We start from the raw sequence: 14,337 nt of genomic DNA, 5'->3' as shown, positions 1-14,337 counted from the left end.
ATTTTTGGAAAAAAACCAACACTAAGACACACAAAAGCTCTTCTCTGGATATTGGCCCAAGTGGCTTTCACTCCAAACTTGATTTTCATTCCAAAGTTGGAAAATCTCCCTAAGAGGGCAAAATTTCAATGGCAGTGTGAAAGTCTTAGGAAGCTAATTATGGACAATTGAAAGCGGGGAGTAGGAATGGGAATACTTAGGTGACCTTAATTCCAGCTGTCACTATTACACGGCTGTAATGAAACACTCATGCCATTACATGCCTTTGAAATTGGTTGCACTAGGCATAAGCATGGTACTGTAAATCCTGACATTATCCCATGGATCAGTCCTCTTAGATTCTTTTATCCAAAAGACTGAGCTTTTTAGGAACTACTGTACAAGGTCACTTATTTCTCTTTTGCAGCTGACACCTCTGAGAGCTGTCCAGCTGAGCTCTTTATTTTAGTTCAAAGTCAGATAGTGCCTACCCACCTCCCAGCTTCAGCAGTCCAGGCAGTTTAAACTCTGTGAAGAGTTTGTGATACCATTTGCAGATGTATAGGATCACACTGCTCTTGCCTGCTGTGACATGTGCTTTCTTTGTGTATGTGTGACTTCTGATGGGCAATTTTCTGATCTTCTGGTTTGCTGGAGGCCCATGGATCATTACACTTGCTCTCCTTCAGGTCTGTTTTCTTTGCCTTTGGCAAGCACTGTGACTGTAGGGCTGTTGCTGCTGTAATTGGTATCTCTGTTTCTAGATGTCACCTGGCCAGGTAATATGTCAGGTTCTCAAGGGAACTGCTACTGGATTTGCATTATGGTCAGCTCTGGGGATCTCAGCAGGTTGAGCTGTAATTTGGATCCAAATTGGTCAGCAAGTTGGGTGCTAGATACAGAATTAACACAACTGATTAGTAGTAATTCATATTGTATGATTACTGCAAAATTGAAGAGAATCACTGAACCAGGTGGTACATTCCAATTAATATTCATGGTCAAAAAGTTTTAAAAAATCACTAATAATAGGCTTTATACCCTAAAGAGCTAGTGAGGCAAGAGGAAGAATGTAACATGAGGATAGCTTTTGAAGGACTAAACTGGCAGCAGGCAAAAGAACAACAGTATTGAGAAACAAGAGGGTTTGTGCTCCCAGACCTACTGAATGCTTTTGAATGTCCCACACGAGTAATTCAGTGGCTTCAGCAAATATTCCAGAGGAAAGTTATGTCAAACTAGATTTAAGATAACCTTTTTGATAAATCCTGTTACCCTGCCTGCAGCGGCAGAGCAGTGCGTGGTGGGAGAAAGCAAGGGCCAACCTTGCTGGGTCATTCCAGACCCAGCTACACATCTGGGCAAGCCCAGCTCATGTCAGCCCTGTCCTACACGGGAGCAACAGGATACCTGTTGCATGTGACCTACTTCCAGAGCGTGGGGTTTTTGTGAGTCCCAGGGGGGCAGGGTGTATTGGGTGACTGAAATCATGAAGTTTTTAATAGGTCACTCACAGTCCTCAGGGGGTTGGCCGTGGTGCCACACGAGAAAAGGATGATGATGAGATCTGGAGTTATCAAGATAGGATAGGAAAACAAGTCTTTTTCATCAAGGTGTAAAGTAACTTCTGGCTGCAGGGAACAAGGAAGTTTCCTTTTTGGCTGGGTTTGTACAGGTGGGACTGTTTTGCCCTCTTATTGCATCTTTGGTACTAGCCACTATTAGATACTGTATTGGCATAGATGGACCCGTGTTCAGGATTGAAGTCCAGTTTATCTTAAAAAATTTCACGGAGAGAAATTTTGTTAAAAGGATAGAGGATATGAAATTAAACTGAGGAAATACCAGATGGCATTAAGCTAAACTAGCCAGCAAACAATAACTTAGAGAAAATCTTGTTTGGACAAATGCTAAAAGAAAGGTTGTCAGGAAAACGCTGCTCACTTGAAAGGAGCAGGACTTGTTACTTGTTTAAGAATGCTTCTTGACCTTGCCTGCAGCAGCAACTGTCACCATTAAGCAGTTGCTAAACAATTGCCAGGAAACAAGTGAGATGCATGTAATTGGAGGTGAATTTAAGGGATCTGGTCATGACAGTGTCATTTCTGAGTGGCTGTAATCAAAGCAAAATGGTTAAAATGAGTGTAGATGCTTCTCCCAGAGAGGACTAGGTACCACCTAGTTAACAGACAAAGTTCTAGTTGCTTTTGCTTTCAGGGTTGTCTCTCAAGCTGAAAAGAAAGCTATAAGCAGTCTGGAGAGAAATGTTTACTATTTGATATGGGCATGAAAAGCTTTACCAGAAGATGAGCGGTAGAAACATGAGACAGAACATTAATCTTTGGAAGTTATTATCTGAAGGCATCTTCCTACATCTTTTCCTCTTACATAAACCATATGAATATAAAGATTACTGTTAATAATTCAGGTTATTGAAATCATTGTTGAAGGAAAGAGGAGATTTGGGACATAATCATATCTGTCAAATGAATTCATCAGCAGGTGAGAGCTAGGGGTCACAGTGCAGAGGTTTGGTTAGCATGTCTTTCCTGATAAGATACAGCAAATTACAAAAGTAAGAGTACCAGGTCAAGTTTGAAGGTGTTAAAGGTCCTGCAAGGATCACTGGAAACAAACCCACTCTCCAGTTGTTTTTTTCATCTATTGGTGATGTAGTACCTGGCAACTCTTAAGAAGGGGAAAGTCAGTGACGGTATGTAACAGGAAAAGTGGCTACTTTCTCATTCAGATATGAAATTGTGAAAGAGAATGGGAGTAACACAAATCCAGTAATTTTGATATAATTTTAAATAGTATGTTTAGTCTTCTCTCCATAAAAATAACTAACATCCCTTTTGGATTTAATTTTCTGAAAACAATGTCTGTTGCTGATAGTTCAGTTGCATTTGGACTCCTTAGATTCTTTTTCATAAAAAACACTGTGTGTAATTGTATTTTGTCCGATGCCAGTGGAAATCTTTGTCTGTGCTGCAGTGCGTGGTGTTCCTGATCTGACTGTATAGAACATCTAGGAAGTGGTCCAGGGTGAGGAGTAAAGGAGAAAGCTGAACATGTCAGGAGTACAAACAACACAATCACGTGAGCTGCTCAGGGTGTAGCAAAGATACACAAGAGAATGGGTGACAGAAATAAGGTCCCCTGTATCTGCCGCAGAAATGCAGGTGGAAGGTGTAGCAAAAACACCCGCAATTTTTGAGATGAGACAGTATGGATAGCTTGAAAACACAGTTGCCAGGAGGAGATAAAGGATTCAGGAGTGTCATATCGACTTTGCACTCCCTTGCAAGGGATTGTGAATTCTTGCCCTCTTCAGCCCCAAATTTAAAGTCAGCCTGCTTTCGCTTTACTCTTTAGCAATGTAGAAGCTTGAGGTGTACCTCAGCCCAGCTCAAGGCTCTGTTTTGTTTGAGAAGCACTCTGCAGAGAAGTCCCTGTCCCAAATATCTCAAAAGTCCTCAGAGGCAGTGCAGCACATGCCATTGCATGCCACAAAGCTGGAAGTGCTGCTTAACTACATGCTTCTGCTTACACAATCATCAGTGAAGCAGTTAACACTGTGACAGAAATGATAAGCAAATCTTATCATTAAAGAGAAAAAAAAAAAAAAAACACAAAATTTTTGTCTGAGGGCAAATACTTCCAATAACCAAGAGGGGGGGTGTGGGATGGTGGAACAGGTGGCTGCAGGGTCATAGCAAGCAAAGCAATTTTATTCTTGATTTCTAACTGTATGCCTCATAAAATGCAGTGGTAGCAGCTGGCAGTCTGCAAAGTAACAGTATAAAGTGCATCATGCATATATACAGTAAATTGTTACAGTTGGTACAATTTTTCCCATAGAATTTTCTGTTCCGAGTGCCTAAGTAATGCCAAATAACTGCCAGTAACAGGAAGATAAAAGATCAGCTCAATACATGACCATTAAGAACTTCTCTTTTTTGCCGTACTAATGTATGCTTAAAATCACCTTAGAATAATAAAATGTGTAGTCTTCATCCTGAAATTATTCTGCTTCAGTATCACTGTGTAATGACATGAGGCTTCATCTTACGACAACCAAGGCTGAAAAGAGGGGCTTTGCGTTCTTTGGGTGGAATCACCCCCAGATTTCATGCTTACATGCTTGTTTCTGTGTCTGAAAGATTTCAACATACTACGTTTGAGAACCATTCCTTATTTCTTTCCTTTGGAAGACAGAAAATCTGGAGACTTGGCTAAATCGGACAGCCTCTGTGGGCTAAAAACTACAAAAAAGACAACTTGCGTTATTTTATAAAGCATTTTTACATAGTTTTTTCTGTAATGCATTTGAAGTTTGCAGAAAACATTCGATTTACTGGGTCTTGCTGATAGGAGAAACTGCGTAACTCACTAGTGACTTTGCTATTTCTCAATACTTCAGTGATCCTGATCCATTCCTGGCAGAATTTCATGCCATGTTATATCACACTGCGCTGTCTCAGACTGATCACGCAATCTAGAGACACCGTTGAGCCCAAAGCAGGATGTGATTAAGCAGGCACCAGCAAAGATGTCATCTGGGGATTGATTCCTTATGAGTCCTAGATTTCCGATATCTAATGAGAATTGCTTGACGAGGCCCCTAGCATGTGGCAAATCATGAAGATGTTTGGGGGGTATAATTTGAGATCACTGGTAATTTTGCTATAAATTCTATAGGGCCAAGGATAAGTGCTGTGTCAGGAAGGACCCCTACAAGAGAGGCTCGGTGCAGAGCACAGCATGCTGTAACCTTTCTGCAGGCCATCTTTAGGAGGCTGTGCTTTGGCAGATTGCAGCAGAGTGTTTCAAGGGTGTTTATGACTATCTCTCGTTATGCCTGGGATTGGATGGTACAACACTGTAGTGGCACACTGATGTAGTCACAGGATATTTAGAAAAATGAGTTAACTTCTTATGAGGTGCCTTAGGCCAAATGGGAAATGGTTAGGAAAAGTCCGTGGCAAATGTTATCTAAAGGCTGGGCTGGATTACATTTCTTGGCTCTGTAAACTGGGAGTTTATAACTGAATTCTGTTTTTCCAATGCTCCTTCCAGCAATGTCAGTTTCCCTCCTTTTTTGTTGTTATCTTATATTTTTCTTTTTTCAACAGATCGACAAGACATTTTACAATTCCATTTTAAGGAAAAAATACATCCGTTCACGCTTAATCAGAGTGAGGTATGTGAGATTATAATAAATACACGCAGCTGAGATAAAATGTAATGTACATAAAGCCCAGTTAGAGAGCCATTTGATCTGATTCAGTATAGTGTATTTTACGTAAAACCAGAGCATAATCCCTAGTGGACTGTTATCTTATTCTGAACCCATGCCCTCCTTTGGATCTTGATGCAGAAGATAAGTTTTAGTAAGTCCAAATTCTATACAAGTTTGTGTTCAGATCCTGAGCAAGCTTTAACTAATAAAGGAGATAAAACCTGAACTATCTAAAAATAAAAAACATTTTCAAAACTATTTCCTTGAGTATAATGCAAATATCATGTTAAATCTAGTATTGCTACTGTGCTGAGATTGTCAAGTAAAACCCAAGAATGGCTGTGCTGGTTCAGAAGGTCTCACTAGTCACTGTTGCGTCTTAAAGAACTGGCATAAGTAGGTGCCTAGGGAACATTAGCAGCACAACAGACAGGCATAACTGCTTTTTGGTATGCTCCCTACCTCTAGCTATTTACCACTTATCATTTCCTCAAGTGGTTGTAGTTTGTTTAGCAGCCCCCGGTGGAGTCATTTTCCAAGGACTTGTCCAGTCTCCCCTGGACTCTTGAAATTCATGCACCTCAATCCTTTAGTGAGGAGTTACTTATGAAAAGCCACTTTCTTGGGATCATCCAATGGCCCCTAGTTCTTCTGCTGCAAGAGGTGATGAAAAGTTGATCTCTATCCCTTCTCTCCATGCAATTAGTGGTATTGGACACTCCCATCATATCCCTTTTTCTTTCATGTACCCCACGAGCTCTACTCTTTCTTTCAGTTGAAAGTCTCAGCCTGCTCAGCCATTCTTGGCAGGAACTGTTCCTGGTCAACGTGTCACCCTGCTCTGTATCACTTTCAAGCCTGCTGTCTCTGGTTTTTGAGATGGAGTCAGACCTGTGGTTGGGTTTATCATTGAGCAATGTGGGTTTGGGGTTTTTTGTGGGGTTTTTTGCTTGCTTGAGTTTTGGGGGGTTTTGTTTGTTTGCTTGTTTCTTTTATTCTCCATTTATTTGGCAATAATACATAATGTTTGATTTGAATTTTTGACCACTGTTGAGTGCTGCAAGTGTCCTTTTTATAGAACTGTCTATTGTACTACTAAGGTCTTGTTCCTGACTGACAGTGCTCACCATTTTGCAAGTAAATCTTGAATGTCTAAAGCTTCAAGACTAATGATAGAAGCCTCAAGTTCTTATTCTCATGAACGTATTTCTCCTTGTTCTTCCACGGTTTGTGAAATCCTGCCTCCTGCTCTACCTTGGCTTATCCCCAGTGAGGCAAATCACAGGAGTTGTTATCTGAATGTAGCTTTAGGAATATTTTCCAATACTGACTAGTGTTACAAGTGTAGACAAGGTGATTTAATGATCTGAGAGTCCACTCTGTAGGGAAAAGTAATATTTTTCATTACTTCTTGTTCCCAAGGACAGACTGCGGTATTTTCTGTGATGTTTGCTGTGTTGGATGCAAGACTTCTGTGTGCCAAAGCTTGTCTGCTTTTTCAAATATACGAGCTTTATGCCTCTAAGTGCTCAGACTGCAAGCTCTTTTAAGCAGTGTCAATGTTGCGAATTTGCTTGGAAAGTATTGTGCATATTCTTTGGCTCAGTATAAACAATGCTTTAATAATAATGCGCACTGCTCACTGAGAAAGACAAAACAAATCTTGACGAGGTGTCTTTAGTTCTGGACCTTTGTGATATAGTGAGTGATTCAAGGCAGGCTGTACTTACCTGAGGGTTTCGAGAGGTGTGGTGTGCTTGCGAGAGTTGATACAGTAATTCCAGTGTGGCACAGAACAGGAAGAGGAGCGCGGAAAGAGGTGAGGGAACACCTCAGAAATGCAGAGCAACACCCACAGCTGGATCAGATAATATCTGGAAAATAAACGGAGTGGCAATCACGCTGAAGTTGGCACAAAGGGAAAAAACAGCCTGTTGGAAAGTTCACATATAGCTACTCAGTCTCAATTACGAGATCCTTGAGGTGATCAACATGTCTTTCTGCTCAGCTATGACACGCTCAGCACGCCTTGGTGTGCTCATAAAACACCTGGCCTTTTATTTGCCCTTCACTGGTGATAGCAGGAATGTCTGTTTCATTTTGGTGCATGTTCCTTTTGAAGATCATGCTTGATTGCATGACTGTGTAAATTACTTGCCTTCTATTTTTATTTGTCTTGGGTTTCCTTTATATAATTACAAATTTCCAAGATCATGAGCTATAACTGGAAGACCTTCTCTTTTCCTTTACTATCAGCGTGATGCTTAAGACAGAACAACCTGCTTTTAGCTTGCCCCTGTATGAAGTAACTGTGATTCTACCTGTTGTGGGTTGTGTCTTTGCTTCTTGGCTCAGGTAGGAGGAGGCACAGGAGAGAAGTTTCTCGGTGCATGCTTTTATCTTTTCTGGGTAATGACCAAGGACAAGCCATCTGGAAGAACACAGCAAGATTTGCTTTGCCAGATTAGACACTTCGGTGTTTGTATTCTAGCATTCAGTCTCTTGCAGTATCTGATGCTTTAAGGAAAAAGAAATACCACTACCAGGTTAATTCACTCTGTTAAAAGATTTTTCTTCCTTTTTATTTCCTCTGATCTTACATCAGAACTGTGGAATTGTGTGTTCCAGTGTGGGTGCTGCTTGTAATTTTCAGTGGGATGTTAAAGGCCCCTTTTGTGGTCCACCTCTTGGACTGTGACAAACAGACTATGGATATGCTGCTGAATTTCATCTGTTGTTGCATAATATGAGGCTATTAGTCACATTCCTCCAAGAGGTTACAGTGGTGGAATTGGGTTGTGTGGTCTCTCCCCTTTGCTCAAATACCTTTTTGATTACGATGACTGGAAAGTTTTATTCTGTGCATGTACAGGGCCCTGGAAAGGTCTGTCTAGACACCATTAACCACCTATCTGATGTTTCTGAAGTGCTGTGTGTCTGGCTTTTCATTGCAATCAAATCAGTTAATTCCCTCCTGCTTTTATGTCCCCAACATGTCATCAGTGACTGCTTTTTAGACTCCATTATAACATTGGTCTTGCCATTTGTTCACAGAAAGCATCATGCCTTCTTCTAGCTTAAGATGCATTTGGATTTCTTTTGGCAATTCCTTCTCTCAAAAATGTACAAAATGTTCAAAAATGTATCTAATCCTTTGTGCTACATTGTAATTGCTAGAGAAGCTGAGATAAAAACTTAGAAATGCAGAAATGGGCTGAAGGTAACCAGACTGTGTTTTGTTGATTTGTAGCCCAGATGCTGATGGTGTGATGGCAGAGGCTTTGCTCACGTTCTGGTTCTCCTCCACCGATTCTAGAGAAGCGTTGCGAGAAAAAATCGAAAGGATCTTATGGAGGGGCCTGAAGAAATACACAGGGCCCCTGCGAATAAATGTCAGATCTTCTACCATCTCAAGTAAGTATACTACATCTCTCTTAAAGGTAGTTCTTGCTGTTTTCTGATTGATGAGACTTGATTTTTCCCTTCTGATGATGGCTGTTACTGAATCTGAATGACAGTCTTTCCTGCTCATTAAGTTAGAACAAAATCAGTGGCAATGTATAAACACCACCGAGGTCTTTTAAACACCTTAAATAAACAGGAGCAGGAGCAGTTGCTTGTGGCCTCACAGTGCAGCCTTAGCCACCCTCCAGACTGCAGTACCAACCTTATGCTACTATCAGTAGCAGCCTCACCACGGTGTGTCAGTACACAGCAGCACAAATGTGCTTTCTGGGTCTTTGCTTCTCTGAGGAGCCTGAAAGTGCAGAAAATCTGCTTGGATGACAGTGGGGGAAACAGCCAATGCACTGGAAAAATACATTTGGTGGGAGGATCAAAATTCTTGTAAATTCCCCAGGGAAAGGGGGAGGAGTGGAAATGTTATTATCTATGTGGCTTCACAGCTGAGGATCTGGCCCCTTCTTTGCAAAGCAAACCCGCATCTGCAGGATATGAAAATCAACAGCACAATCTTTCTGATTTAATGAATTACCAAACAGACATTGAAAGCAGGTTTCCCTCCTCTTCTACACTTCTGATCTGAGAGTTTTTGTGCAGGCTTGGCCTCTTGTTTCTGACTTCATTACAGTTATATATAATCAGCATTTTTTCTGAGTGTCAGACTTTTTAAGAATGAGTTGATAGTTGAAAGAAAGGGGCAGATACTTGCTCCATTTGTTTGGAGTGCATGAGGGTGATAGTACATCACGGATGTGGGTACTTGCTGCTTGCTTTTCCACACTAAACCGCTTAAACCAGCAGAGATCTGCAGAGGCCAGATGCCTGTGTTGAAAGAACAAGAAGCCTGGGCAAGATTCCATGCTGGATGGATCCAGACATCTTCCCACTCAGAAATGACCAGGAGCAACCTCTTGTTCTGCCTCTTGGTGCTTGAACTAGGCACACTGCATTGCAGCAATGCAGTGAAACTCAAACATGAGCTGTCACACCCCCATTTTTTTTAATGGGTCAACCAGTCTTCCCCATTGGAATGGCTCAGGATGATAGGTGACATTCCTTTGGGCAAAGAATCACCATTTCTCTGCAGTGTTGTTTATATGCCAGTAGTTCCTGTTCAGCAAAGTGCACATGTAATTTATCCAGGATAGAAATAGTGTGTGGGCACCAACTAGAGAGATGCAAAGAGTTTTCAGGTCATGATTCAGTGAATTTTGAAGCTTCAGTTTAATTTAGTGTCTTCCACAAAGGATAAAAGTGGAAGGAGTACAAAGACGCTTGTTAGAAAAGGACTGTGATCGTCTCATCAAGTTTTCTGATTATCTGCTTTTATTCAGTCTGGTAAATGTGAGAAGTGACTCAAAACTCTGTTTTAGTTGACCTTGAACTACACCAGGGCTGTTACAGTAATGCAGTAGTTGCTAGTTAAAAAAATTAGCTGACATAATTGAATCACAATGTTTTCATTAAATATTTGGTGTCAGTAAAAGATGGCATCTCTGTGTTACTTTGATAAAGTTGTATGATAAACTTTGTGTTGCTTTTCTTGGATCTCCCAGCCTAACCACAAAACACTGACTACGTAAGTCTGCATCTCACTACAGGGCTAGTGTTGTGCAACCATTACACGTGACACAAAGGAAAATAAACAATACCTTGCCATTTCTAGGAGACAACAATAAAAGTTTCCATTTGGATCTTCCTTTACTAATAGGATTTCAGCAGTGCTGTGAGGCTTAGGTGAGTTCCTGTTGGTGCTGCTGTTTAAGAAAACCGGGCTTACTGAAGTGAAGAGTATAGAACAGAGCATTCCTATGCTTTTAGAGGAGATGCAGGTCTCAATTTATAAAGGTCATCTTCTTCCTCACAGCTAGGAGAAGTGACAATTTTCAACAGATCCTGGAAGTCCAGAGAAGGATCTAGGTTTTTGATTTCCCACTTCTCTCTCCCCTCCTGAAACGTCCTGTCCAACATTAGTATTTAAACCAAGGAAAGCTAAGAAGCCCTAGATTTTTTCCATGCTCTGCACCGCCTTTCAGAATTTTGCTTCATTGTAGCTTTGGTGATTTTTGGCCAGCTGGAGTCCTTGTTTATGTTGAGGCCATCTTAGAACATTTTCATAATTACTTGTAAAAAAATCATTAACCTGTTCTTTGTAATCACCTTATCAAAAGATTCTCATTTGAGGGCCATAATATATAGCTTAGTTTAGCTAAGCATAGCTAACCAGTTGAACAAATCCAGGTCAGGGACATACTTGCATGCTAGGAGGGTCTGATGATAAGAACCTCCTGAAGTCTCCCTCCCAGGATCTAATCATCTTGTCATTCAACACCATGTCTCATCTTGCACTTCACTCAAAAGTATTTGCTTTGGGGATCAGCTCCAACAAACTCCTGCAAATTGGATACAACACTTGGGATCTTCACCTGCAGTTCAGGGCAGCAATAGGAAACTAAGTAGTCTGCCAGCTCGAAGGTAGAACTTGCTTTGCCTCTTCATTCCCAAGGTTTGGGAATAAAAAGGGAAAAAAAATCTAAGCTGACAATATTTTACTAGTTCCTTTTTTTTTCAGAAAGAGACAGGAGCTTGATTGTACAGATGTGAAAAAATAACAAATGTGCAAATCTTAAAGGAAAACAAAAGAATATTCTCTCTGTTTTGTATCATCACTAAACAGTAGATGTTGTTTACAATGATCTGCAAAAATACATTTGTATCTTCAGATGCATTCTTACTGAAGTCTCTGCTTTGTTATGTATTTAGACTTCATAGTCCCCTGGTCAAGGACAGCAGTATCTCCAGATATCCACTATAGCTTTGATTAAAAAATGGGAGGCGATAGAGATCTCTGCACTTGTGTACAAACCCCACTGGAAGGCGAATTATTTTTCAACGGAGAATCAAGGAAATTTGCCCTATATTCGCTGAACAGCAATGCAAGGGTTAGCAAAATGAGATAGCAAAGTTGGGTGACTTGGAAACACCCATGTTAGGACTTGCTCTTCCACTAGCACTGAAAGGAGAAGGTGTTGCAGTTTGTCCTCTCTATAGTTCTGGCACTGAAGGTATCTCCTACAAGGCTGAATTTTTCTCCCTGGGGGTTTCTTGGTTAGTAGAGTCACCTCACAGCCTGGATCTTTATTGAGCAAAGAATAGAGCAGCTTGCCAGACTATTTCCCTTTGTCAGGTAGATTGGAAGTCTCCCAAAATGTATTTTTGGGAATGTACTTCTGATGTCAGAAAGAAACTGGTTGCAAGATCACTGGCACTGTTCAGAGTGAGTAGGAAGTATTCCCACCTGTTTCACAGCCAAGGGTTTTGACCACGAACAATGAGTCATGAATTGGTTTTGATCAACAAGTCAACTGTTATTATTTCTATTTATCTGGCATCTGGGGCTTGCTAAAGCTCCTTACAAATACAACGTACAGAACCTATGAGACAGATTCTCACTACTTTATCAAGTCTTCTTTGGGAGACATGAAGATGAGTGTCTGACCGGGATGACTGAGGAATGTTTAATCTCAAATAATGTATGTAGCAGCCAGTTTTTTGTACTTCACTAGCCACTGCAGCATCTTTGGGGAATGAAACAGGACATGTATCTGCACATTGGGAAATACAGTGGAGATGTGACATTCCCCCACTTTGATGCCATTAGTCTGGCACTGGGTGGTACATTTCAGTGTTTGCAACAGTCTAGAGAGGCGAACTGAAATGGGAGGGTATGAAATATTTTTTTAAATGAATATTTTGCAAGGACATGCTTGTGGTGAAGGAATTAATCAGGAAATCACGCTGGCCTAACTTCTTAGACAACCCAGATAAATTGATTTAATTAATTTCCTCACGCAATTTTTGTTTTTGCCTTTCTCTGCCTTGCCTGCAGAGGTTGCAAGTGATTTGGGCTGCCCCTACTGTAGTGTGACCTTGATTGCAGCCAGGGCATGAGTGTAGGCCAGGAAGAAAACTAATGATAAACACTGTATCAGCTGGGACACACGCTGCAAAATGGATCCATGGTTACCCATGCAGCTCCCTCCTCTGGCTGCAGGACAGCCAGATGGAGTTGTTGTAAGTACACTGGGAGGTGTGGACCTCTGCCTGTCCCCATGGACAGAATTAAGATGTGGTTGGTGGGGGGGCAGGGGGAGAAGTCATGGATGTGAGGTCCAGTGGACATAAGTAGGGAGGGAAGGGCTGGGTGACAGAGACAATTAGAGGTACAAAGCCTTTGTCTTGTGTCTAACAGGTCACTCTCCCCCACTGAAGGAATGAGAATTGCATCACCTTTATCTAAGCCATGTTTTGCTACTTCTACAGGGATGAATAACTCTAGGCAGATAATTCCTGTTGAGAGACTAGGGTGAATATTGGAAGGTTGGTGGGGAGAGGTTTTAGGTTGTGTGCACTATGTAACCACCCAAGAGCATGATATTCCTGCTGAGTCCAAAGGTCATGTTTTGCCGTCTGTCAGGGAACTCCTGTGTATCCTTTTGGGTACAGTTTTTGTGAACGTGACGGAATCTGCTTCTCACTGCTCTCGTTCCCATTTCACCCCAGTACCAGGCCTTCATGGTCTTTAACTTAACTAGAGTGTTAGGGTAGAGCTGTTATCCCCAATTCTGTCTGCACTGCAGGACAGATGCGCTCTGTGACGTTCCTCTTGGCTGCCCAGGTTGGTGACCTACCGAAACTTTCCAGAGATCCCTTTTTCACTTGCATGAACTGTCATTACCCTAAATGACACTGAATTAGGTGAGCTCCCCTGTTTCTGGTGCAGCTGAGAATTTTGTAATTCTCTCTCTTTTTGAGGAAGTTATTATTAAAATGTCATGAAGGACAGTGGGGAAAATGCTTCCTCTGCTCCGGGGCACATTTCACAAAGCTGTCCTTCAAACACATGCCCAAGAATGTGTTATTAGTACTGAAGCATGCACTTTGTCTGAATTTTTTTAAACTTTTACAATCCTCTCCTCCCTTCATATCCCATATACGATAATCTCTACCTTGCCTTCTCTGTTGGGGAAAAAACAACTGACACAAGCAAGATGTGGGAACTTGATATAATAGAAGATGGATCACAGTTTGCCTTTGAAGTTAGCAGTCATATTATGACACATAGAAAATCACGTGTGGAAACCTTTAAAGAAAATAAAGTTTCTTGTGGGAATCAACATCTGTGAAAAATTATGTAATTGGGTAAAGCTGTGTCAGATTTTTAAAACAGATTTCTCGTTTTTAATTTTGCAGCCATCTCTGACCCTTCCTGTACTGAAAATGCATAATATGCCTTAATAATGCATTTTCTTGCCTTGCTTGAACTAATTCAATATAATGTTGGCTCCATTTATGCCACTGAGAGTTCTGCCTGTTACTTTCATTTTAATATAAACACTGATCTCTATGGCTAAAATTAAATGTGGCAGTGAACAAGAGATTAACTCTTCTGATGCAGTGACACTGATATTATTTAGAGACGTGGCAAAGCAAGGACATTATTCTGTAGGAATCTTTGAATCCCTCAGAGATAAGCGGTCATGTTCACTCTGAAGTTAACTATGAACTTGCAAATGGTTAGTTGGTTGCCAAATAGATCTGTGGGCTTTGGGCACTGAACTTCCTTAGAAACCCTGGCCTTAACTGGCTATTGT

The 14,337-nt window shown here is 41.2% G+C and overlaps 1 protein-coding gene across 1 annotated transcript in view; it reads left to right on the top strand.

The window, feature by feature from the left end:
- The window catches only part of LOC104357304 (transmembrane protease serine 11E-like), a 45,734-nt gene that overhangs the window by 17,301 nt on the left and 14,096 nt on the right, over positions 1–14,337 (top strand). Inside the window, exons 4-5 of the mRNA XM_032997764.2 lie at positions 5,115–5,182; positions 8,472–8,635. Coding sequence (XP_032853655.1) covers positions 5,115–5,182; positions 8,472–8,635 — 232 coding nt within the window. The remainder of the gene's footprint in view (positions 1–5,114; positions 5,183–8,471; positions 8,636–14,337) is intronic.

This window comes from Tyto alba, unplaced genomic scaffold, assembly GCF_018691265.1.
Source record: "Tyto alba isolate M040663 unplaced genomic scaffold, T.alba_DEE_v4.0 Super-Scaffold_23, whole genome shotgun sequence".
NCBI lineage: Eukaryota > Metazoa > Chordata > Aves > Strigiformes > Tytonidae > Tyto > Tyto alba.
The sequence above is the reverse complement of the archived record's forward strand: the minus strand, read 5'-3'. Positions and strand labels throughout refer to the sequence as shown.